This window comes from Uloborus diversus, chromosome 3 (assembly GCF_026930045.1).
Source record: "Uloborus diversus isolate 005 chromosome 3, Udiv.v.3.1, whole genome shotgun sequence".
NCBI lineage: Eukaryota > Metazoa > Arthropoda > Arachnida > Araneae > Uloboridae > Uloborus > Uloborus diversus.
In genome coordinates, this window is record NC_072733.1 from 178,307,048 (window position 1) to 178,331,486 (window position 24,439).

General features: G+C 31.0%; 1 protein-coding gene across 1 annotated transcript in view; it reads left to right on the forward strand.

Annotated features, from left to right (window-relative positions):
• LOC129218400 (diacylglycerol kinase theta-like) overlaps nt 1–24,439 on the forward strand; it is a 112,066-nt gene that overhangs the window by 67,314 nt on the left and 20,313 nt on the right. Inside the window, exons 13-17 of the mRNA XM_054852651.1 lie at nt 4,462–4,612; nt 9,615–9,799; nt 12,767–12,891; nt 17,964–18,221; nt 22,756–22,953. Of these exons, the coding sequence (XP_054708626.1) occupies nt 4,462–4,612; nt 9,615–9,799; nt 12,767–12,891; nt 17,964–18,221; nt 22,756–22,953 (917 nt within the window). The remainder of the gene's footprint in view (nt 1–4,461; nt 4,613–9,614; nt 9,800–12,766; nt 12,892–17,963; nt 18,222–22,755; nt 22,954–24,439) is intronic.

Below are 24,439 nucleotides of genomic sequence, written 5' to 3' on the forward strand. Positions count from 1 at the left end.
TCCAGAACTGCTCTTATCTCCTTTTCCCCCCTTTCTTCTTTCCCAAGACCACAACTTAAAGGTGAGAGACGGAATGCTTGTTTTTGCCAGTCAGAGCAATTTGATGCTTGTTACATAAGCATAGAACAGAGCAGAGAGGGGGGTCAATTTAAGTTTATAATTTTTTGGCTAACTTTATGAGCTGTATCCTTGACGGTGACCTTGCACTGGTATGTTGTTGGGATGGAAGAAACAGTACGTAGCTGTTAATGGTCTTTTTATTTTTAATATATTTCTCTGGAATTTCATTATATGTGATTTTTTTCCTTTAGAGGTGATTCTAGGGGGTGATATTAAATGAGAAATAAACTAAATTGATGAGAATTTTAGTGACATTGTTGCCATCAGCAGCAGTTGTTGAAACTTTAGAATCTGGTCGGCAGGGTTGCCCATCCCCTCCAAACTCCATGGCGCGAAATACCCCACCCCCTCCCCAAAATTTTTTGCAACTCTCTTGATTTTAAATTAGGTGAAGCATAACATTTTTTTGAGGTAATAATTTCCAGTTGAATTCACATTTATTTAATAAATCAATTAAAAGTATAAAAACAATTTTTAAAAAAATCAAAAAATAAATTTGTTTGAGATAAATTAGAATACAAAAAATATGAAAACAAACAGCTTACATTTACAACAGCAATTACAAATGCAAGCAATAGCGTTTTATAATAAATTTATAACATAGCTTGTAATAGCTGCTACTACTAATTTTGCCGCTTGATCAGAATCTCAAATTTGAGTGCTGCAACTAATTATTTGTAGCTCTTTCCCAATGAAAGTATTTTGAGAAACCATGTGTTATACTAGCAGTTTGTCGATTTACGTTATAATAAAGTATCCTGTTTGCCCCTTCTTCTTACAAATTAAATTTGCATGACACTTTTTTTCACATTGTGGATCGAAATATGACTTAACAAAATGCAAAACTGAAGAACACTACCTGTACATTAGGGAGGAACGAAAATGACCTTAATTTTTTTTTCAATTTTTTTGATTTGCCGTAGGGGGGAAAAGTTGTCATTTAAGTTAAAAAAGAAGCAGAAGAAATTTCATTGCTTTACTACAACATCTTTAGGTGCCGCAACGAGCTTAAAGTTTAATAATAACCGAAAATTCCATTTAACAATGAAATTCCTTTTTATGCATTCCTACTGTATATAACAGCACAAAATATGACTGTAAATACATTTTTTAAGCATTACATTAGGAAAAAAATACTAATTACAAAATGCAGTTTTAAAAAAATCATAATCTTTACTAATAATAAAGCTGAAAGTCTGTCTGGAGATCTAGATCTTTGTCTGAATCTCTGTGACGCGCATAGCGCCTAGACCGTTCGGCTGATTTTCATGAAATTTGGCACAAAGTTAGTTTGTAGCATGGAGGGTGTGCACCTCGAAGCGATTTTTCGAAAATTTGATTTTGTTCTTTTTCTATTCCAATTTTAATCACATTTACCCGAGCAAAATTATGAGATGGGCGAGTAAATTACCAAGTTGTCATGACGTGGAACCGTAACACGGGCAAGCCAATTGGCGAGAAATTCTTCTTACATTATTTGTAAATATACAAGCAAACCAAATGACTTTTTAATTTTTCTACAACGTGCAAAGCTGTGCGGGTATCACTAGTATACTTTAAAAGACATTAACTATTCCATTTTTACCATTTAAAGGATTCTTAATGATTTTAAATGAATGGTTAAATCTGTGTGATGTTTGTGTCTACTTCTTTGACACATTAAAGTGTTTTTTTTTTGTACCTAATAACTCTTGAGTCGATTTTTCGTCTCCTGAGACTGAACCATACTTTTTAAGAGCCACTTAGGGGTTACAAGTTTCACTTTGAGAGATTCACTAGACAAATGTTTTACCAAGGGGGGTTCGGTTATTTCGTTTTCACCCCATGAGATCAAATCGATGTAATCTTTGGCAGCAAAAATTATTTGTTGAACTTTAAACTTCTTAACCCAGCCTCTACTTTATGTTCTTGCATTCAACGCACGTCATAATCCAAGTTCTCTTACATTTCTACGCTCTTTGCATAACATAGCCAAATGGAGATTTTCTGTTGCATCAAAATATCCATTTCTTTATATAACCCGGTCTATTATGTTCTTAAAATCATGAGCAAGATATCGTGAATGTAAGATACTTTCAAATGAATGTTTAGAAACATAAGTACGAGAAGGTTTTAACTTGATGTTAAACCACACAGGAGCATACGCATTGCCCACTTGATCCGTACAAGAAATGGATCCTTTCTTGAAAATGTATGAATGAATTATTATTATTATAAATATATTTCAGTATTATTATTTGTTTCAAACAATTTTAGCGAATTGCCACACCCATATAAAGGAAACTATACTTTACTACACTTTGACAATGTACTGAGTCAGAGTCTTGAGATTTTCAGTCGGATTTTTAGTTGCCACGTACAATCGAAATATACGGTTTGCAAATGTAAGTCATCTGGAGTGGGGATGTTTTCCCAGGTTCCTTTAAGATAAATCTAGTGAGCAAGTCCACTTGATATAGTGACACACATATCCAATACATATTTGTGATCGGTACTTATGTCCTGTATGTTCTCAAAAAGAAGGTTATTTTCAATAGGTAAGGAAGAAACCACAGGAAGATTAGAACAGGTTTCCAGCTGTTGACCTATTTTGTCTTTAAAGTCGTTTGATTCTTTTGTTTTACCATCTAAGAATCCTTTAGGCTTCTATTCCTGTTGTCTCAAAGAAGCTCTTGATCAAATGTAATCTATTCTGGAAACTAAAAAGTCGTATATATTTCACTTACAGAAAGATCTTTTCCAGCCGCACTTTTTAGGCCGTGTCTAATAAAACAGTAGCATTTCATTACACGCAGCAGTTCATTACTAACGAAATTTTACGTTACCCACTAACTTAACTCGACAAAGAAATTGACACTTGATCAGAGCTTGGCCCCACTCACACAGATTACTGCTGACCAGCCCCGCCCCATTTAAACATCCGCTGCTGCAATGACACAAGCTCCCAGATGCCAGTGCATTAGGCAAAAAGTGCGGTTTTGCGAAACTTACTTTGCTCTTGCGGCACCTCAAGACATAATCCGAACAACAAAAAACAGTTATTGTGCGACCTGTTGAGCATAAAAATTGCTTTTCGACAGCATTTGAAGCATAAAGATAAATTTGAAAAAAAATTTTAAAAATTTAAAATGTAGCAAAAATTGCAATTTTTCAAAACTTTATGCTCTTTGCGGCACCTCAAGACGTGCTTCAATATTTTTCATATTTTTTTTTTACATCTTTTTTGCATGAAAAGGCAACTTTTCTGCACTACGGCAAATTGAAAATCAAAACTTTTTTTCGTTCCATCCTACTGTACATCCATTTAGACAGTAATAGACCATCACATTTTCTTATCAAACTTTTAGGCTCATTGAAGTTCCATTGTATATATACAAGCAGCTATATGTGTGCATATATATATATATATATATATATATATAAAATATGTATGAGTATATAGTATGTCTCTTTTATTTAAAGTTCTACCACCTATCTTTTTTTTTTTAAATAAGGTAACCTGACCATAGGATAAACATTAAGCATAATTTCATTGTGCAGAATTAATATCATTAAAAATTGTAGACTTTAGCAGGGCTGTTCCAAGAGAGGACGGAGCTCGGGGCGAATATTTTCTGACCCCTTCCCACACACAGAATGGTGGGCGATTTTTGGAAAATTATCGAACATTTTTATATCAATTATTAGATAGTTAAACATGTAATCTGAAATCTCTAATGTATTAGATTTTAAAAACTATTAAAAAAAAAGAATAATACAAAAAATAATTTGAAATGTAGTAAAAGCTTAGTTTATGGCACCCCTTCACATTTTGGTGCCTGGGGCGATAGCCCGTTTGCCCCCCTCTTCAGACGACCCTGGGTTTTAGTACATGACATCAAAGAATTTTCATTGGTATGTGTGCTGACGGAGAAAAAAGCTGAAATAACTTATGCTTTGTATTAGTTTTTTTTTTCTTTTTTTTTGGGGGGGGGGCAAATTAAAAAAAAGCCTCATCCCAGTAAATGAAAATATCTATTTAGTGGACAAATGCAAACATTTCTAGTTGTTTCCTTTTTAGAATTTGGTAGAAGGAAATAATTTTCGCTAATTCAGCTAGGAAAACACTTTTAAAATCTTATTTTGAAACAAATGATGCTGTTAATTAAATGGTGTGTATTCATTCACTATTAGCATCCTATATTGTAGTATATGAAGTGATCTTATAGAGTAAGAAATCTGTTTGGAATAGGTCATATAAATCTTTACCCTTACTCTTCGTACTGGTAACTCTGCTTTATCAATGTTTCTTGACGTTTTTTCATGTAAATAGTTATTGTATACAACAACTTTCTCTTTCAGGAATCAGTTAGACAAAAAGAGTTGACACGATTTTATCTTCAGAAAAAGGAAAATGTTTCGAGTTCAAATGTAGCTCTTTTTGTTGGTAATCTTCCTCCAAATTTATCACAGCGGCAATATGAAAAAATTCTTGTAGATAAACTAGGAAAGCGTAAGTATGCTACTTTTTGTTTGTGTGATCTTTTTGCAAAGTAATGCAAGGAAATTTTAAAGTATTTAACAAGGAGGATGATGCATTGGGGGATTTTGCAGTTCTGAAAATGTTGGGAAAGGGCATTCAGTTATTGGTAAGAGAAAAATTTAAAGTGGGAAAAGAGGAAGTATGACATTCTAAAAGCAAATATTTGAATAAAAACACTAAGAACTATTGCTGAAGAAAAAGATAATTTAGAATAAGTTTATTGTTTGATTTTTGTAAAACTACAGACTTCTTGAATTCCAAATTCAAATTTCTTCTCAAAATTTCCCCTTCAGTATAGATAGTCTGGACTTGTGGTTCCTAACTCATGGGTTAGGAACTATTGCTTATGTTGCTTTAAGTGTGTTTAAATCAGTTTTGAATAAGTGTTTTTCGTATTGTTACCTATCATTTAATGCAAAGAACCCTGAAAATTAATTTCAATGGAACACCAACAAAGATCTTGTATACAAACTAGGTGGATCCGTATAATCTCTGTGCTTAGTCATGTAATTATTAGTGCTATGATGAACAAACTTACCAAGGTACTATAGTGATGCTCTGATAAGTTGAACTCAAGCTTTCACAGTGTTTGCCTCTGTTTTGTTTGTAAAAGGAAAGGGTTATTCTCTCCAATTGAGTTGGGTTACTTTCATATAGGGTGTTCACGCACCTGGAAAGTCATAAATTTTGACTATGATCAAAAATGGTCATGGAAAGTCATGATTTTCAGCAAAAAAGGTTCAGAAATCATAGAAACTGACAACTGCTCATGAATTTTGAGTTCAAGAAAATGCATAGTTATCATATTGTACAGATCAGTAGTTGGAAAAACTACATTTTTTTGTAGCGAACTACAATTACTTTAGTACAAATGTAGTTAACTACAACTACTTTTTTCAAAATGTAGCAACTACAAACTTTTTAAAAAATAAATAAATAAAAGCATACACATACACACTGTTTAAGGATTTAATTTTTAAAATAAAAAATGGTTTAAATTAATAAATTGGCTCGTTTGAACATGGAATAAAACAAAGATATTTATTTATTTATTTTTTTTACTTCATTGAGCCAAGAAGTGAATCTAAATATTTTTTTCTGTTTTTACAAATATTTGCTGCAAGAAAGGTTTTAAAAGATGAAAGAATTCAACCTTCAAATTTTTAATAATTTCCTGACAGTGGATATTTAATTTAAAAAGTGCAACTTGGTTACTTGAAAATGTAGATAGATGCTGTCATAATTTAATTTAAATTTTCCATAGACATAAAACTGATTTAGATGATAGAAAACATCTTTTAGACAAAAGTGAAAAACTTTAATTTTCATACTAGGAGTTAGTTTTATAGGAACTTATATTTTGTAGGAAATAATTAAATGATTTTGAACTTCAAGCTAGGGGTCCGGACCTGGACACCATCTCTTTCTTACGCCACTGGTAAAATGAAGTAAAAGCATTTTTCAAGTTTACCAAATAACTTCAAAAACTTACAATATTTAGTAATTGACTTTTAATCAGTAAAAGAGAAAAAATAAAGAAATAGAAAAAATATCCCAAACGGTACTAGTATTTATAATCAAATATCACTAATTATCCAAAATGTGAAACATAACTAAAAATGCTTACTTTACTTCAATGTGCAATTTTAAAAAACAGTGGACTCGGGCAACAACAAATTTTGGATCTGACACGAATTCCTCTCCTGCAACACGAAAATTTAAGGATCAGAATCGCAGGGCTTATATGTATCACCTTCTTTATTGGGTACTAAATATTAGTCTTGTGGATGGACTTCCCCTTTAGTATCACAGAAAACAGAAGTTCCCCTAACCGAACTAGTCAAAACATTGTATCGTTAATAATGTACACTCCACATCTTTTTCATTCTAAATATGAAGTTGATGAAACATACTTTCACATAAGCGGACTGTTTATCTAAAGTTTGAAAATGGAAGGAAATATAGAAAGGACAACTATAGAAATGTAAGGATTTTAGATATGCTTGAACTAAAAGGTGCATAGAATAAAATTACTGTATCTACTGTACGGTACTATTGTGCTGCTTTTTCTTTTATTGCTACATACTATATGTACCGTACTGTTTCACTTTCTGCCATTCTCTCTCATTGATTTTGTGCATTCTAACAGTATATTTATTCAAAAACTCAGCTTTTTTTTAAGTACAGTAAAATTTCAGTTCTCTATGCTTAAATTTGAGAATATAAATTTAAGAAATTGGCTAAAATAGTTTGAGGTGTGTTTTCAACTGTCTAAAATAATGGTATATTCATTAAAAAATCATATAGATACCCTTTTCCACAACCCGAAATTTCCGCCTACGTCTTGTAACGCATCCCTTGCGTAAGCTGAGATTTGACTGTATATAGAGATGACTTTAATACCGAAAGCTTTTTTCTTAACGAGCAAAGTTTAAATGAAACAAAAAAATTTCCGTTATCCTACATTTCTATAACACTTTAATATTTATTGTTAGCCGGCCTGGGCAGTTCAATATCATCCTCTTCTAAAACATTTACAGTAGCTTCCTTATTAGTTGGATATTGACACAATAATCTCATTGACATCTAAAATGTTCATCCAGGGGACATTCTCTGCTGCCAGAAAACACAAATGCCATACTAAATTGGCAATTATCGCTTATTATTTTCTTTCTAAGCCATGATCTATTCAAGACAAATATTGGTGAAATGTGGAAGTTTCAATGTCAAACAAACTAGTGGCGTGAAACAGGTAGAACGTATGGTGTCAAAGTAATGTGTCTGAGGTCAGCTTGTACTTTTCAGAGCCATACAAATCTGATTGGTGTAAGTTTTACTCGCATAAGACATGCACCAGTCATATTCGTTAGATTTTTTTTGAAACTTTATTTAAAAGTAGTTTTTAAAAATTGCTACAAACTCCTTTTTTTTGTATCGAACTACTCGCTACTCTACTTTTTTTAAAAGTAGTGCGCTACACTACAAACTACTAAAAAATGTATCTACTACAGTAACGTCACTACTTGTAACGCGCTACTTCCAACCGCTGGTACAGATTAGGTGCAACATTTATGCACCTCAGCCATTTCTTATGCTTTTAAGCATCACTCCTGATTTTTCACACATTTCAAAACCCGGTTGTGTCCGCTTCTATAATGCTCTCTCGTTTTTCTTTACTCCCTGAATTTCCTGTTTGGACATTTTTAATTATGTGTTTAACATTATTTTTAACCCTCAATTGTGTGGTTGAGAACTTGTAGCCTTCTAATTTTTCTGCTCTCATTCGACTCAAAATTTCAAGTCATTTCCTTCCGTGTTGATTCAAGAGACTCATAAAAACTATCATTAATTTTCAGCAGTTTCGTAACTTAATGAAGATTTTAGGAAATAAAATTTGTCTAAAGAATTATATAAGGACATTGATAAATTACAGAAATCAGGGAATTTTAAAGGGTAAAACTTTTGGAAAAAAATCCAAAAAAGGTGCAAAAATCAAATTCTGGAATTTTTTCAGTATTTGTACCTTATCCTAAAATTTTGGCAGCAATATATCTAGTAATTTAATTATTCAGTACTTTAATTAACTATCCTATTTTTTGTCTGATTATGTATTTTATTTGTTGTAAACTTAAGTTTAGTCTTTTCTCTCCTATCAGTAAAACTAGAATGACTTGTCAAAATAGGAGTGTGTTTGAATAGCTAATAAAGGGATTTTGTCCTTTTTTTTCCCATTTTGATTCCTCTGATCATTAAGGCATAAAAGCACAATAGCTAAATAGATCTTCAGCGTTTTCCTGGAATTTGTTCGGTTCTTTTCTTTGACCCGATTTTACATGGAAGTTGCGTTCCTTTCTGAGGAATTTTTGTAAGGAGGCCACTATAATGCATAAACACAAACCCTGTTAGGACTTGTTAATAGGTATAATAGGTAATATCTTATCTCAAGGTATTACAGTTTATAATGCACTTATGTGCATGAATTTTCTTTACCTTTTTTTTTCTATTTAATGAACTGCATGAACATTTAGGGGACTAATTCAAATTTGAGTGAGAGTGACTCTTTTCCAGGATTTATGTTTGAAGGGGTTCACACATTTTTGGGAGAGGGAGAGTAGTATAATTTGAGCTGTTATTTCCAAGCTTTTTAAATCCAATTATAGTGCTTTTTTTCTTTATGATTGAAATGCATGAAAAAAAAATTACTATTTGTCATATTTTTAATACATAAAAACATAATACATTTCACTTTTCTGAAAAAAAAAAAACTTCAAAGGCAAAGTAAAATTAACATTACTTAAACTAATGATCTCGTGAAATATGGCTAGTGTTATTACTCTTGAAAATTTTGCTTTCGACTCCTGAAAGCTCTTGAAATTTGTTTTGTCAGTAAGAGTAGGAAACTTTTTTTTTCTTTCCAACGGGGCTGTATAAGAGACCCACATCGAGGCATCTGGGCCATAACCAGACCTGGTGCGCTCCCCAACAATGCATCAGTCTTTTGTGTGTCACCATTAAGGTGCTGATGCATGACACAGTAGTGTTTTTGATGCCCTGTTTCCACCAGATGGAGGCACCTTGGCTCTCATAGAGTAGGAACCTTGTTTCATTACCAAAATTAACTGCACTTAACATTGATAAAATGGAAAAATTAAAAGTATACTAATTTTTAATATGATGGTTTTAAAACTATGTAATATTACTTGTTTGGAAAACCACAAGAAATTCTTCACTACCCCATTTGGACTGGTAACCCACAGGTTAGGCACCCCTGGTATAAATGAAGTCTTAGTTTGCAAAGCAGAACAGGTAAAATAATTTTGTGTTTAATTTGTAAAAGTTAATCCTATTTCATGGTAACCATTTATTGTTCATTCAACATTCATTTGGGTACATGCATTGTTTTCAGTGATACATTTACATGTTAAAAGAACGTAAAGAACTTATTTATTTCTAATCTTCATCTTCTTTCTAGCTTATAAATTCCGTCAAATTGGTCCCATATATTATGAGTATGGTTCTTTGATCATTACCTATGATAATGCTGACATCGCTGTTAAAGCCTTTTATATGCTGCGTGAAACAAGTTATGAGGAAAAGAATTTGTTAGTTCTTCTACTTCCCAATATTATTCCTGAAATGATACCTGAAGGAACAAGGGTGAGTTTGCATAACGCAATTATTATTGAGTTTTTGAATGCGTATACAGTATGAGTCCTGCTCATTTAACTGTTTTATGCTTGCTGTACCATTCTCTTTAATGTTTCATGTTTTCTAGCAGGTTGCTTTAAAAAAATGATTTTATTTTGAAACATTTGTTAATGATTCATAAATCACTCTAAAATAGGGGCTAGTACAAAGGTCACAGTCCAAGCTTCATATGTGAAGCATTTATTTTTAATATTTCTTTTGGTTGTATTTATTTTCTTGCAGTAAAAGTGTCCTTTAAAAACATTATCAACCCTTTCAATTCAAGGTTTTTTTTTTTTTTAAATCAATAGATTAGTCTCAAAATATTTTCAGTGTATAAATTACTGCTACACCCCCTCCCCCCTCCTGGTTTTTTTTTTCAATTTCTTCTGTTTTTCGGAACTAAAATCTGTTTACATGCAATATACAGAAATATCATTTATGCCGTCTAGAAACAGCAGTTTCATCATTGTTATGGACTCGTCAGTTTGGAGTTGACAATAATCGAGCTGAAGGCAGGCATCATGTCATTGAAGTTGAGAGTGGTAACAAAGCTTCAATTAGATATCTGCCTCAGCTCAGTTATTATCTGTTCCAGACTGATGAGTCTGGGCTGTCAATATATTGCATGTAGTTCTGCCTTTGCCCTGGGCCCAGTTAGAACCCCTATGACTGTAGAGACCAACACATCCGGCATATTGGAGCAAGTGCACAACAGGGAAAGCTACCTTTATTGGCAATCATTAGCCAAACAGGAGATTTTTGCGTCACTTTTCTTTCTCACATTGTGCGTACGTTCAAAGACAAAATTGCTTACAGGGTTAGCGTGACTGATTTTTTCTAAAGAAAACAATAATTTAATTACTTAATTTACGCTAGTAAAAGTACCCATTTTAAACTAATATGCATCTTGGACATTGAATACAGTCGAAACGGCAAATAAATGAATTTAAACAATAAAAAAAGATAAAGTATAAAACCTTTTCAATTTGCTTCTGACAAAACATTTCCAAATAGAGGATTGTAAATCGTTTAGATGATTTATTGTATCGTTTGTAGAAAAAAATTGATAAAGGAGCGAATGTTGAACAGCGATCAATGAAAAAAATAAGCAATCCAAGATCCCTTTTTACAAAAGATTCAAGCAGTTAGGCATTAAGTAGGGTTTGTAAAACATAGTATTTGTATGAAAAAATCTTTTTATCGAATCAACTGCTCTTTTTTTTCCAGTAAAATCATCTCAGATTTTTTTTTATCATGCAAATAAAAAAAATGATTTAAATTTATTAATGCTAAATGTAAATTTTTAATGTTAATTACCTCCAAGTAATCATAAAGCCCCAGAAAACCTTAAATTGATGGGTCTGGCATGATTAGGTGAGAAAAGGGGGGAGGGGGAGGTTGAGAACACTCTAATAAACTTTAATATATTTCTTGATTTCATCCCAGAATGACTGGGAAGGCAATAATTATAATAGCATGCATGTGGAAATCATCCTTTAATGTTCTAGGATTTTGAAGACAAAAAAGGCAATATCAAAATTTCGTGTAAACATCTTTTCTGAGGAATAAGGATTGAATAATAAAAAAAAATCTAATTTCAACTTCACAATAGTTTTTTCAAAATTAATGCATTAAAGAGCCACAGAGCAAAAGTAAACATTAGCAAAATTTTGGAAACTTGGCATCGCTTCCTGTCTGCTAGTCATTAACATCCGAACAAACACCCATTTGACTGAATTTAATGTATGCAAAAGAAATGTAAACATCAGCAGCAAGGCTATCGCTGTGAAACACTGGATCAAATTTGCTCCAAAATGGCAGATGCGTTGGCTCCTCCACTATAAGACCTTAGGCCCAGTAGCAGAAACAGCGCAACGCACATTGCAGATTTTTAAAGACTGCAGACTATTTCTAAATGTTAATTTTTTTTTTCGCTTTCTGTTCAAATTTCTCAAATTTAAAGCAGAAAAATACAATTCAAAGTGAAATAAAAAAGAAAGTAAAATCGAAAAAGGGTGCCTAAATCTAAGGAGGAGTCTTCAGTGGCCCGGCTTGGGCATGGATGTACTTTCTCTCTCCTGTCCTTGTCCTTTCTTTGTGTGAATGTGCTGTGCTGTGAATGGTTGCCTATCCTATGGCATGTGTCTACTGTGAAAGTCGAACTTCACACCAAGTTACAGTACAGTTGGCAAAGTGAAACAGCACACCCCATATTGCCAGCCTAGCTGGCACAAAACAACAACTAGTTCCTACCTAATGAACATTATCTTTGTTTTTATGCAAAACAAAATGATTAGATACATTTTGAAAATCAAATATTGTAAGTGATATACAACTATGATACATTTTATAGAGCACAATGAGAATAGTACACTTTTAATTACTATTGTAGTTTTCTTGTTAAATCAATTGCTTTTAAGCTCAAAAAGCAAAATTTTCAGTGTAGTCCTCCCTAATAGCGGACACCTCCCAGTAACGAGCAAAACTTTGAATCCATTGACTGTCTGCTATGTGGAAGTACTACTGTATTTGATACGTTTTTTTAAACAATTGGTTGATTTTTTTTCATTATTGCTATCTCTTTGAAGTTAAATCTGTTCTTGCTGTAAAGATCTCATGTATGATTTTTTTAAACTTTAAATTAGTTTTTCAATTTTCTTTTGTTTTTACAAATCATTATATTCTGATTTTTCCCCTTAATTTTTTTTTTCTTTTTATTTATTTTTTTATTGTAAGTCGAACTGATCTTTCAACATATGGAATGATTCTTTTCCTCCTCTGTTAGTGTACTTTATTTTGCACGCCTTCTTTTATTACATTCACTGATGACCTGTCCATATTTTATAAACATATTTAAATGTTTCAATATTTTGGTTGCAATTTCTTACTTTTTCATTGCAATAGCTATGTTTAGAGCACATTTTTTTCTTGCAGCCTCTTTTAGTATTTGTCAATGTAAAAAGTGGTGGCTGTCAAGGTCTAGAATTAATTTGTTCCTTTCGCAAACTTCTAAATCCATACCAAGTGTATGACTTAGATAATGGTGGCCCTCTTCCTGGGTAAGACTTTTCTGCTTTATTTGAACTCCAATATAATTTACTCGATTCCACTCAAAACTTTAAATGGAAAATTCTAGTGTTTTTTTTTTTAAATATCGTTTTGTGAAAAATTGGAATGTGAATTTCTTATTGGTTCATTAACAAATTATTATTTAGTTGAGTTATGGCAATTATTTTCACAATGTTCTTGTTTTCTGCTGTAGTTAATGAAATTAAATCCCATAGCATTTATTATCATTTTTTTCAAATAACTTCAGATTTGTTTTGAATTTCAATTATCACTGTTGGCTTTTTATGTATGCGTTTCTAAATTTATTTGCATTCCCTTGTCAACCTATGTTTTTGGTACTTCATCTATGCTTACTTACATGTAATTAAGTTTGTTTACATGTAATTACCTGTAGAAAAATTTTGCATGATTTATTGGGATTCTAAAAATATTTTCAAAAATTTTAGATTTATAACTGTACGTCCTTGGTGGCTAAATAATAAATTTAAAACTTTTATTATTTTATGTGTATCACTAGTCATTGTTGCATTAATTGTTATTTAGCTATAATAGTAGCTGAGCTAGTTACTTTAATTTCACTTTAATATTTAGAAAAATGTGTCCAAAGAATAGATCAGATGGTTGCAATTGAATTTTCACAAAACACTAATTTAGATATCCTTATGCAAAATAATTTTTTTTTTTCTGGTAAAATTGCTTCTCGTGAGTCATGGAAAGTTACGAGCAGAAGTCATGGAAAGTTGGGGAAAGTCATGGATTTCAAATATTAAAATGTAGCAGATGTATCCCTGTAAAGAAAAAACATTTGAATCCTATGACAAATTTTTAATTTTACAGACCTAAAATAATAAATCGGTAAACACAAATGTTGTATAACATCATGCATTTTTCATGCAATACTTGTTTTAAATATATACCCTTTTTAGTAATAATATAATTGCCAACTTAAAAATAAGAAGAGTTGTGGTCAATTCAAAAGGAAAATATGTTGAGTTTGACATTAAAATAAGGAATGAAGAGAATTGATAGTAGAAACCAGACTAAAAGATATTAAGAAGGGGGATTGCAATGCTATTACAAAAGTTCTTAAACCATTGTAGGAACAAACCTATTTAAAATATTCTTAAAATAACATTAAAAAAAACTCAAGAAGCACGTAAAATAAAGGCAAGAAAAATTGCATTGTATCTTTCTGAAAGTAATGAATAAAACATATTACATAATTTTACTAACTTTAACAGAAAACAATGAGTTCATTTAAACATTTCAGGGTCAGACTTTGATTTTGAATTTTCATCTGTATTGCACGGGTTATCTATATTTAGGCTTTGAAATTCTTCACTTATAAACATTTGCTCTATTCTCTTTCATTCATTTCTAGGTCTTATTCCTTTTGTTTTGTCTCTCCTTTTGTAATGTAGCTGCTTCGAATTATAGCATAGATTTTTGAGTCTAGCCACTCTATCAGATTTTTTAAAACTTTTTTACTGTGAATAACTAAAAATACCGTAAATTCTTTCTCCTGCAGTAGAGGTAACTGATTCACTTAAAATGTTAACACTTGTTTCTCCGCCATACTAGTAAGCTCAAGCTCTCTTAATTTTCCCACAATGTTATGATGAACAATCCTATAATATCTTCAGCTGAACACTGTCTAATTTCAATTGCGTCTGTCCTTCATAAATAAAAGGTAAACCTTCACATATGTTGGATTGTTTCAGCGTATTTCCTTTCATCATCGGATTTAAAATCTGCAAGAATTGATCCACCAACATTTTTTTAGACTGCAATAGGGCAGAGTCACAATTTTATTTTTAAATAATTTCATCAAAATTATCAATAAAAAATAATATAAACTGTATACTACATATGTATATATCAATTATACCCAATTTATTTGGTATTTAGATAAAAATATCATTTATTCACATTTTGCTTTTTTCCCCCAAAATGCCCAGTTTTTGGGTGAATACCCTGGTAAGTAACCAAAAATTATTTACCTACCGACTAAGTATTTACCCAATCCACATCACTGATGTCAATGTTGTGTAAAAGTAACTTTGTTGACATATTGTCTTACAAATGGCATTTTTATTTTGTCTTCTTGAACTATTTGGGTACAAATGATTTTCAAAATTGTTAACTTATTTGCAAGTGAAATATGTTTTCTGTTTGGTGAACTGTTTGGTAAAGTGAGAGATCTTTTATGTGAGCAACTAAGTTAAGAGATACAACCCAAATTCAAAATAATAGAATACTTCTCACTTTTTGGAAAAAAAGTTTATTCAAACCAAATGTAAGTGCAAAGTAGGTATTTAAATGAACGTGTCACCTTTCTTAGACCTTAAAGTGTGAATTTCCATTTCAAATATACTCGAGTAAAATAATCTTAGACAGAATAATCCAAAAGTTAATAGTGATGAAGGTTTACATTGAGTCAAAAAATTAGAATATTCAAATTAAAAGTGGAAAAAACACTTTCAAAAGAAACAATATCAATACTAGAATGCATCATTTTTTACAGGATTTAAAATGCTTTAATCCTTTCACACAAGGATTCTACCACTTGTTTACATTAATCGTTTCGGACACTATTTCCATACCCTCTTCAATGCGGCAACAAGCTCAATTTTGTTGGCGTACACCAGATCTTGAACCACTTGCTTTAGATTTGACAGTACCACAAATTCTTGATCGTATTGAGATTGGTAGAGTTGCTTGACCAGTTTAGTACCGAAATTCCTCTTTCTGTTTAAAATCTACGAGTCAATTTAGAGACATGACACGGAGTAGAATCCTGCTGAAAGATGACGTGTCTCTAAATGTGTAACTGCTGTGCCTCAGATGAAGTCTCACAGCATTAATGATAAACAGTGGAAGTCACGCGTTTAAGATATATATAATTTCCCAATTCCAGCGGCCCTCAAACCAAAAATTGTGTCAAATTAGAATATCTTACATAAGATTTCTCATAAGCTTTTCTTTTTTAACGTCACACCCGAACATCTTTTTTGTTCATAGATATTTCAAAAAAAAAGAAAGATTCATCGCTGAATATAATACTTTTCCAACCTTATGAGCTTCTCCGTAGTAGCCTCCGAGTTGCCCCGTATGAGCTTCTCTTCGCTCCAGGAGAGTAGTGCACATTTCTGCTTCATGTTTATCTTAGGTCTTACTTCGTAGATCCGCAATGAAAAACTGCATTTTATGCATCCCTTTAACTGTAGTTGGCGTGGACAAGTTAACTATACATTCTTTCCCACTCTTACGGACTTAAGAAGCAGTTTTCAACGATTATTTTGGACGATTTACTTGAATTTGGATTCATCTCTGCCAGTTGTTACAATTTTTCTACCTCGTATTCTTCGACTATTTTATAGTTTTTCAGTCCTTCTATATTCCTTTAAAATCTTACATACCATAGATTGTAAAACGTTCATTTATTTGAACTGAGTTGGATAGTTTTTTTCTAACTTTTAGAAATGATACAATATGTAACTTTTTTTTCCTATTTATTGCCTTGACGACCCATTTTGAACAATAAAAGTCTTTTAAAAGAGTGTAAAATTATCCACGCACCAAGCCCCATACTTGTGACAAATTATCGGTTAACAGGTATGCAAATATTTTTACTAATTTTTTAAATTCACTTTGAATGAATAATTATTCTAATTTTTTGACCCATAGAAAAAATCTATTTTTCCAATGTGTTAATGATCCATAAGTTGTTAAAATAATATCTGAAAAGTCGTTTAAATTGATTTACCCATTCATGAATAACTAGTTTTACTCTTTTTAATTTGCATGCGTTCATTTTTCCCGATTCAGGGACAAGTTTTGTGCAAACTTGTCCCTGATATTCTATTATTTTGAATTTGGGTTGTATAATTGCATAAAACTTCACAGTGTGATTTAATTCATTAATACAGTTACTCTTCCTTATATCAATCTTGTCCTCAAGAGTCAATTAAAAACTGCGATTTATAAAAAATATAAACCAAAGTCGTAAAAAGTAACAATTAAATTGTTACTTTTTATGACTTTGGTTGTATGTACATATAAATGGTATGTACACTGCAAAGATATTGGTTTATTATGTTTGGATGACTTACTTAACAAAAAATTAAGTTGTGTGACCTACTTGTTCTTATTTTTTTTCAAAAAGAATTTTTAACTGTTTCAATTGCTTTTTGGAGAAATAAAATTAAAAAAATGCAGTATGAACTGCTGTTAATACAGCTAAATATAGTACATCAAAGTTAAATTCACTGATCATAACAACAAAAAAACATTTTCCATGAAAGTACAATATTTTTACTTCAGTGGTCTTAAATTTAAAGCAACAATAACTTTCTTTTATAATTCTAATTTTTGGGAAAATAATGAAAATGCACAAAATATACAAATCAACAATGTAATGAAGAAGTACTATATCCCCTCCTTTTTTTTTTTTTTTTTTGTGTGTGTTTAAAGAGAGGATTGTACTGGCAAACGAACAAAAGTGCTCATGTAAGTTTATGTGGTTAAGCACTTAGTTTTTTCAATGAGTAGTAATAAATTTGATTGAAATCCTAAATTTTTTAGTAGTATAGTTTATCAATGTTACAAATGAGGAGGAAAATAATTTTTAAATGAAAAATTTGGAAAACCTCATTAATTTGAACTAATAGGGGATCCAGGTTGTCTGAATTATTGAAAGTATGCTTTAAACAAAATAATCTATAAATTATGCCGAGGTAAATAAACCAACTACTGTAGAAAATTTTGCAAAAGTAAGTTACAAAATACAGCCTACTAAGATACATTTTTGCGCAAACTCTCCTTTTATTCATAAAGATGTAAATTTAAATAGATGTTTGGATTAAGTGAAGTATGGTTTGATGAGATTAGGATTAATGAGGTTTTACTGTATAACATAACGGATTAGTTTTTTTTTTAATACTTTAGAACCACAATACATTGTTTCAATATATTTTGTTTTCTTAAATGCATTATTTAGATTGCCTGTTTTTACTGATGTAGCAATATTTGTGTTCTAAAATCTGCTGTTATATTGTTCCAGGCTTTATGTCTTTCGTCATGTTAAAGATTATAAAATTCTTGTTTGTGGGGGCGATGGGACTGTTGGATGGGTTCTTCAATGCTTGGATAATGTTGGACAAGATTCAGAATGTCAGTCACCACCATGTGCAATAGTACCTTTAGGAACTGGTAATGACCTTGCTCGTGTATTGAGGTGGGGGCCTGGATATACTGGAGGGGAAGATCCTTTAACTCTTTTAAAAGACATTATAGAAGCAGATGAAATACGATTGGACAGGTAATGTTATTTACTCATACTAGCTAGTATTGTTTTTTTTTCGAGACTTATATTATCCTAGCTCAATTAATTAATATTCATTGTACTGTTCTTGTGTATTGCATGACAGTTTTAATATTTATTCAGATTATGATTGCATACTTGCTGTTTTTGAACCAACCATAAACACTAGATTTTACCTCAAAAAATTGATTTTTCTTCAGAAAACAGGAGAAAATGCCATAACCAACCATAAACACAAGATTTTACCTCAAAAAAAAGTTGATTTTCCTTCAGGAAACAGGAGAAAAGGCCATAGATTTTACATTGGAAAAATTTTAACTCTAAATTGTTTTAATTAAATTTTCTCAGAAAGTTTAACATTATTTTGAAAGGATACTTCTATTTGGAAGAAAATGAATAAAATCAAAAGAATTAAAACTAAATAAGTGCTTCACATGCAAAGGTTATGCTGAAGTTCTTTAATTAGTGTTGCTTTTAATTATTAATGTGCTGCAAGCAAAACAAAAATATGTACATATAAATATACAAAAGAGTTACGAAAATTTTTGAAGAATTGCGTTTTTATTTTTTCAAATAATGTAGTAAAAAGTAACTTACCAAATTTACACACATAAAAAGTAACCAAAAAACATTTCCCCAATTATCCCCACAGGCAAATTACTAAGAAAATTCGATACAACAAAATTAATTTTGCTGAAATTATTTTTGGTGCTGATATAACATTAAAACTGTACGATTATAATTACTGCATTAAAAAAATAAACTAGTAAATAAAGAAAGATAAAGTCCCATAAATATTGTATAGTTAATGAATCAGTGAGAATCTGATTTGGACTATTCTACATTCACCGATAATTCACCAAACATATTCAGTATTTCTCCAATGTCTTTGCTTTGGAGATGCTGACATCGACTGGAAAATGCCAGTATTTACCAGGTTTCAATCTTTTACAGTAACATATCCATTAAGTTATCAATCAGTTCATTGTGATGAATAAATGTTTCGATTCAGAATGCTTGTCAACATGATAAAACAGCTAGTTATGTTTTGTCACCAATTTTGGTTTTCGAAATTTTTTAAAGTTAACTATTATTTTCATCAGATCTGTGCTTTATTTCAGTTTTATTAACGATCCAAAATACTATGCATATGTGACAAAACTTAATAGAATTGTAACAAAAATAAAACATTACCAACAGTTAAGCATTTAACTTTATAGCATTGGAAAATTCAAACTCAAAATATCACAACATTTTGTTTAAACATTTCAAAATTAAGGTATAAATGAAAATAAACATTAATTGTACCTGTTACTCTTCCTACAAAGCCCAATAGTCTGTGGGAGTGTTTTTTTTTTTTTTTTTTTCTCATTTTTGCAAAACTCCACAAAAAAGTTTGCACATTTTCATCACTCCATGAAGAACAGAAAACAAAATTAAGTAGATGATAGTTGGAACTGTCCTTACTTTGTCAAATTAAAAAATATGGGGTAAAAAATCTCTAAATTGGGGGTTTTTTTTACAAATTTTATAAAATTTGTTGCTGCACTGTATCTTTTAAGAGTTTGTAGTCATCCTTTTGAATAATTTTAGCTAACCTATTTTTGAAAGCAGAATAAAGGCATACTTAACGAGAAATTGAATGACAGTCTAAAAAAATGGGGAAAAGCTCCCACGACAAAAGATAGATTTGACTGGTATTCAATTAGCATAAATAGTTTCCTTACATTTGGATCAGCTGAATGCTAAAAGGTGGGGTGAGACTGAGAAAAGATTCTCGTGGGCAATAAGAAGACTTAAATAACCAGTTTTCAAGTCTTCTTCCTTTTTAATAGTTAAAATGATAACTAGTTGAATGTCATTCATGTAGTTGAGAAACTTTGTACAAAATTCTGATGGGTCCTTGAAAGTGCTACAAAGGACCCATTTGGGTGCTTAATTTTTAACAAAAACTTGACATTATTTTGACAAGGTGCTTTATTTTTGATTTTTTTTACAAGCAAGTTCATAAAAACTGAAATTGTATTTTCTCTTTTTTTTCCCCTCATTCATATCTCTATTTAATTTCAAAGCACATTGTTTATTTCTTTTATTAAAATTTTGAATTTCAATGCATTACTAAGGAATACTGGTTATTTATGTCTTCTTTTTTTTCTAATTTAATATTTATTCAATTTTTTTTAAAGCTTTCCTTGCTCTCATTTTTGCAGTTTCTTTTTGTTTTCTTTTTCAAACAGATCTTACATTTTTAATTGCTCATAAAACTTGTCTTTGTTTAGTTTTTAGTTTGATTGAATAGTTATTTTGTTATTTGCACTTACTAGATTTTACGCATTAGCAGGACTGCCAACTATTACAGGATTGCCCACCTGGTCACAGACTGCACCATTCTAAGGGGTATTTTTCTTTTTTTGGGGGGGGGGATCTTCATGATATTTAGGGGGTTGGGCACCCCCTGACTAGTAAACTTGTTGCAGACTTTCTCTGCAATAACTGAAACTCATAAGTTTGTTTTCTTCGCATTTGTCACCAAAACTTATTAAATGAGCATTTTCAAGCAAGCGCTCAAGTTCCTCTCTTTTCTAACAGGATTTTTCTGATCAAAACTTCTAATATTATTCAGTCGTATATATATATATATATATATATATATATATATATATATATATATATATATATATATATATATATATATATATATATTAATAAACAATCAAAATAAATTGTAAAATGCAAAAAGCAAGAACACCAAAATGAAAAAAGGTGAACCAGAGCCCTATACTTTCTCGAGGGGAGGACCGGTCCCTAGGTTCAAAAGGCCTTTTCTGTTTAGCATTAAGTATCGGTTCCTGGTTCACCTTTTTTTCATTTGCTAAACAGAAAACGCCTTGTGAACTTAGGGACCGGTCCTCCTCTTGAAAAAGTATTGGTCCCTGGTTCACCTAATATCATTTTGGTGTTGTTTTTGTGTTCTTGCTTTTTGCATTTTCCAATTTATTTTGATTGTTTATTCATGAATATGTTTATACTGCTTTTGTTTCTAGCAGCTTTGCGCTGGCATTACAGTACACTATAGTATTTGTTCTATCATTTTTCTTTCAATGCCTTTGAATTTATATTTAAAATGTTCTTAAAATGTATTTCATATATATATATATATATATATATATATATATATATATATATATATATATATATATATATAGATATATATATATATATATTATATTTCTGTTTTAACATTATACAGTAGAATAGCTTTGAGACGCTGATCTATAAAATGCATTTTCCTTTGAATCACTTTTCAGAGGTAAACATTAAGCTGTGTAACTTGAAAAAACACTATATTGTGCATCACAAACAAACAGCATTCTCCAGCATATTAAATTTGAAAACAGTTTTTCGTGTTTCCACCTTAATTCTGAGCTTTTAAATGAAAAATTATGTTCAAAATTTTTTTAAAAAAATCAGATTTTTACCTTTAAAACTGGAAAATTAGCCATTTTTTGTTGAATTTTTGAATATCTTGGCTTCTAGGTTCTATTTTGATGCGGTTTTGGGTATCATCCTTTTTATGACTTCTATTTTTGATTTCCTCCTTTTTGCTCTGTGACCACTCTCATCCCTGAAATTATTTTCTAATTAAATTAGGAAACAAATAAAAAATGAAGAGACTGACTGCAAAGAAGTTAGCTTACTTCCATTCGACGATGCAAACGTTGTCAGAGTTTTTCTGCCGCACCCTGTATAATCACCCTGTTCTTCTGCTTTGACTTAATTCTTAACCTGAAGAAGCCAGCAAAAGATGTCAGAACAGTAGCTTGCTCTACTTTTTGAGTGAACTACTGCTTATAAACTTTGAAAATTATTTTTTTTAACATTAAAAACCTTATTTGTTTTTCTTTAATTTGTGGTGTTTTCTTCTCTCAACTGCAAATATTTTCAAGCAGTTGTTATTGTAAGTTCATCCATTTTTAGTAGCATTTATTATAAAAATTTATTCAAAACTTTCTCATGTATGAATATGACCTATTTGAGAGCGTTTTCAATTTCCAGTTTAAAAGTACCTATAAATATATTTTAAGATTGTTTTTTTTAATGCATAAATTGCCACGTACTTTCTTAATATTTAAAACTGAAGCTTTTGCTATGCTTCAAACTCTTTTTGCTTGTGCTGCCAAAGTCCAATCAAGTTCAAAAAGTCTCAGAAAAGCCAATCTTTTTGCTACTCATTTTAACAACTGCAATACTTAAAGGCTGTCCACAAATGATGTCAGGCTTTGAAAGGGGATGGGAGATCTTTAAAATGTGACTTGCAATGGGGAGGGAGGGGGTAACAAGCAGCGTGATATCACACAATTTTTGCAAAAGTATGTTTATGAAAAATAGTGTGACATGTTACGAGGGGGACATAAAATAGGACAATGGGGGGAGGGGTATCAAAAATGTTTTTAAAAAGTGATATTGTTTGTGGACAGTCCCTTAACCAATGTATTGGTTTTTAGTAAGATTTTATTTTTCCCCCTTTTAGATGGACAGTAGTGTTTCATACTGATGATAAACCTGATGAAAAAGCAATAACAAATGTTGCCAATAGTTCCGGTTCAACATCTGAAGATAATACAGCCATTTTTGTTATGAATAATTATTTTGGAATAGGCATAGATGCTGATTTATGTTTAGATTTCCATAATGCTCGTGAAGAAAATCCTAACAAGTTTAATAGCAGGTATTGTGGAACCTTCTACCTAAATTCTCTTTCACTTTCAACTATCCCTCCTCCCTCGTTTTGGTTGACAAATATTTCTGAAGATGATTAGACTAGCAGGGTTGCCAACTGCTCCGCATTTTGCGGAAGTACTCCGCGGCATCGCAAAGTAATTCTTTCAATCTGCATTTCCTGGCTGAAAGTTTTCAAGCTTAAAGATGCTTACTTATAGATTGAAATAGTGTTTAAAATTTTGTTAATTTAAAAATAATTATTTTTATACTCGTGCTTAAAATTATTTATTAAAGCTATAAACGATTTTAGATAAATGGTTTTAATTATTTTTATTGATTATTATACAAAATATCAAACTTCTCGGCCAAATTTTAAATTGCTCTTCAAAATCACCGCAAGTGCTTCTCAAATTGTTTCCCCAAGGGTAGCAACCTTAGACTAGCAAAATAATTATAGTTCTTCAAGCATAGAAAATGTCTATCTTTCACTTAAACATTACAACGGCAGTCTTTTTATTTGTCATATTATAGTTTGCTATTTAGTGACGTCTGATTTATGTTGGTTAAAAACCATTTAAAGTTGTTGTATCCCAAAACTGTACAAATCATTTTATATTCAGACTTTTTAAAATTCAAGTATCGCCTGAAGATTGTAATCAATAGCAGTTAAAACTGGTCACAGGTAGGCCCATTGATAGCGTGCCAATTTTCATCATAACTCATCTAAAACCTTGCTCAACTCCATTGTTTGACATAAGTTAAAACTGAGGGTTTTTCTCTTTTTTTTAATTATTTTCCATCTTTTAATCTTCACGCAGTTTTTGGTCATCTATGCTTCTTGTTCTGTTAAACACAACAATTAGACCCTCCTTTGAAATTTCTTGTATGCTTTTGCTGTGTCAGTAATTATGCTTGAACTTTTACAATCGACACCCGTTGTCTTTTCTCCTGTTATTCAGTGATCTTTTTTCTCAAAGTTACTTTCGAAATTCATCTATATTCTACCTCACCTTACTCTTATTCCGTAAAATTTCTTTTTTAATGACATGTTCTCGTTTTCCTACTCTATTTTAATTTGTTTCTGCATGTTGTGCTGGGCATTTCCACGGTAACAGACGTATGTTGTACAAAACATCCTACGAAGACTTCTAATAAGTTATATGAACTTTTTGAAGAGCATGGGCTCTGCTTCTCTATGTACTTCAATTCAACTTTGAATATAAACATAAGAAATATTTAAATTATTATTATTTTTTTTTTTTTTTTGCTCATTAACGGATATAGCTCTTAAATTATGATGTGTTATTTATGTAATGAGGTCAGGTGGGGTAAAATAGGTCTTTTTTTTTTTAATTCTTCATAAAAAAGGATTTCTTCTGAAAGAGTTATTGCAACAATATGCTTAAAACATATAATCGGAAATTTACATGCAAAAAAGATTTCTGAATTATAAGTTTGTTTGGAGAAACAGTCAAGTGTTGCCATTAACCACT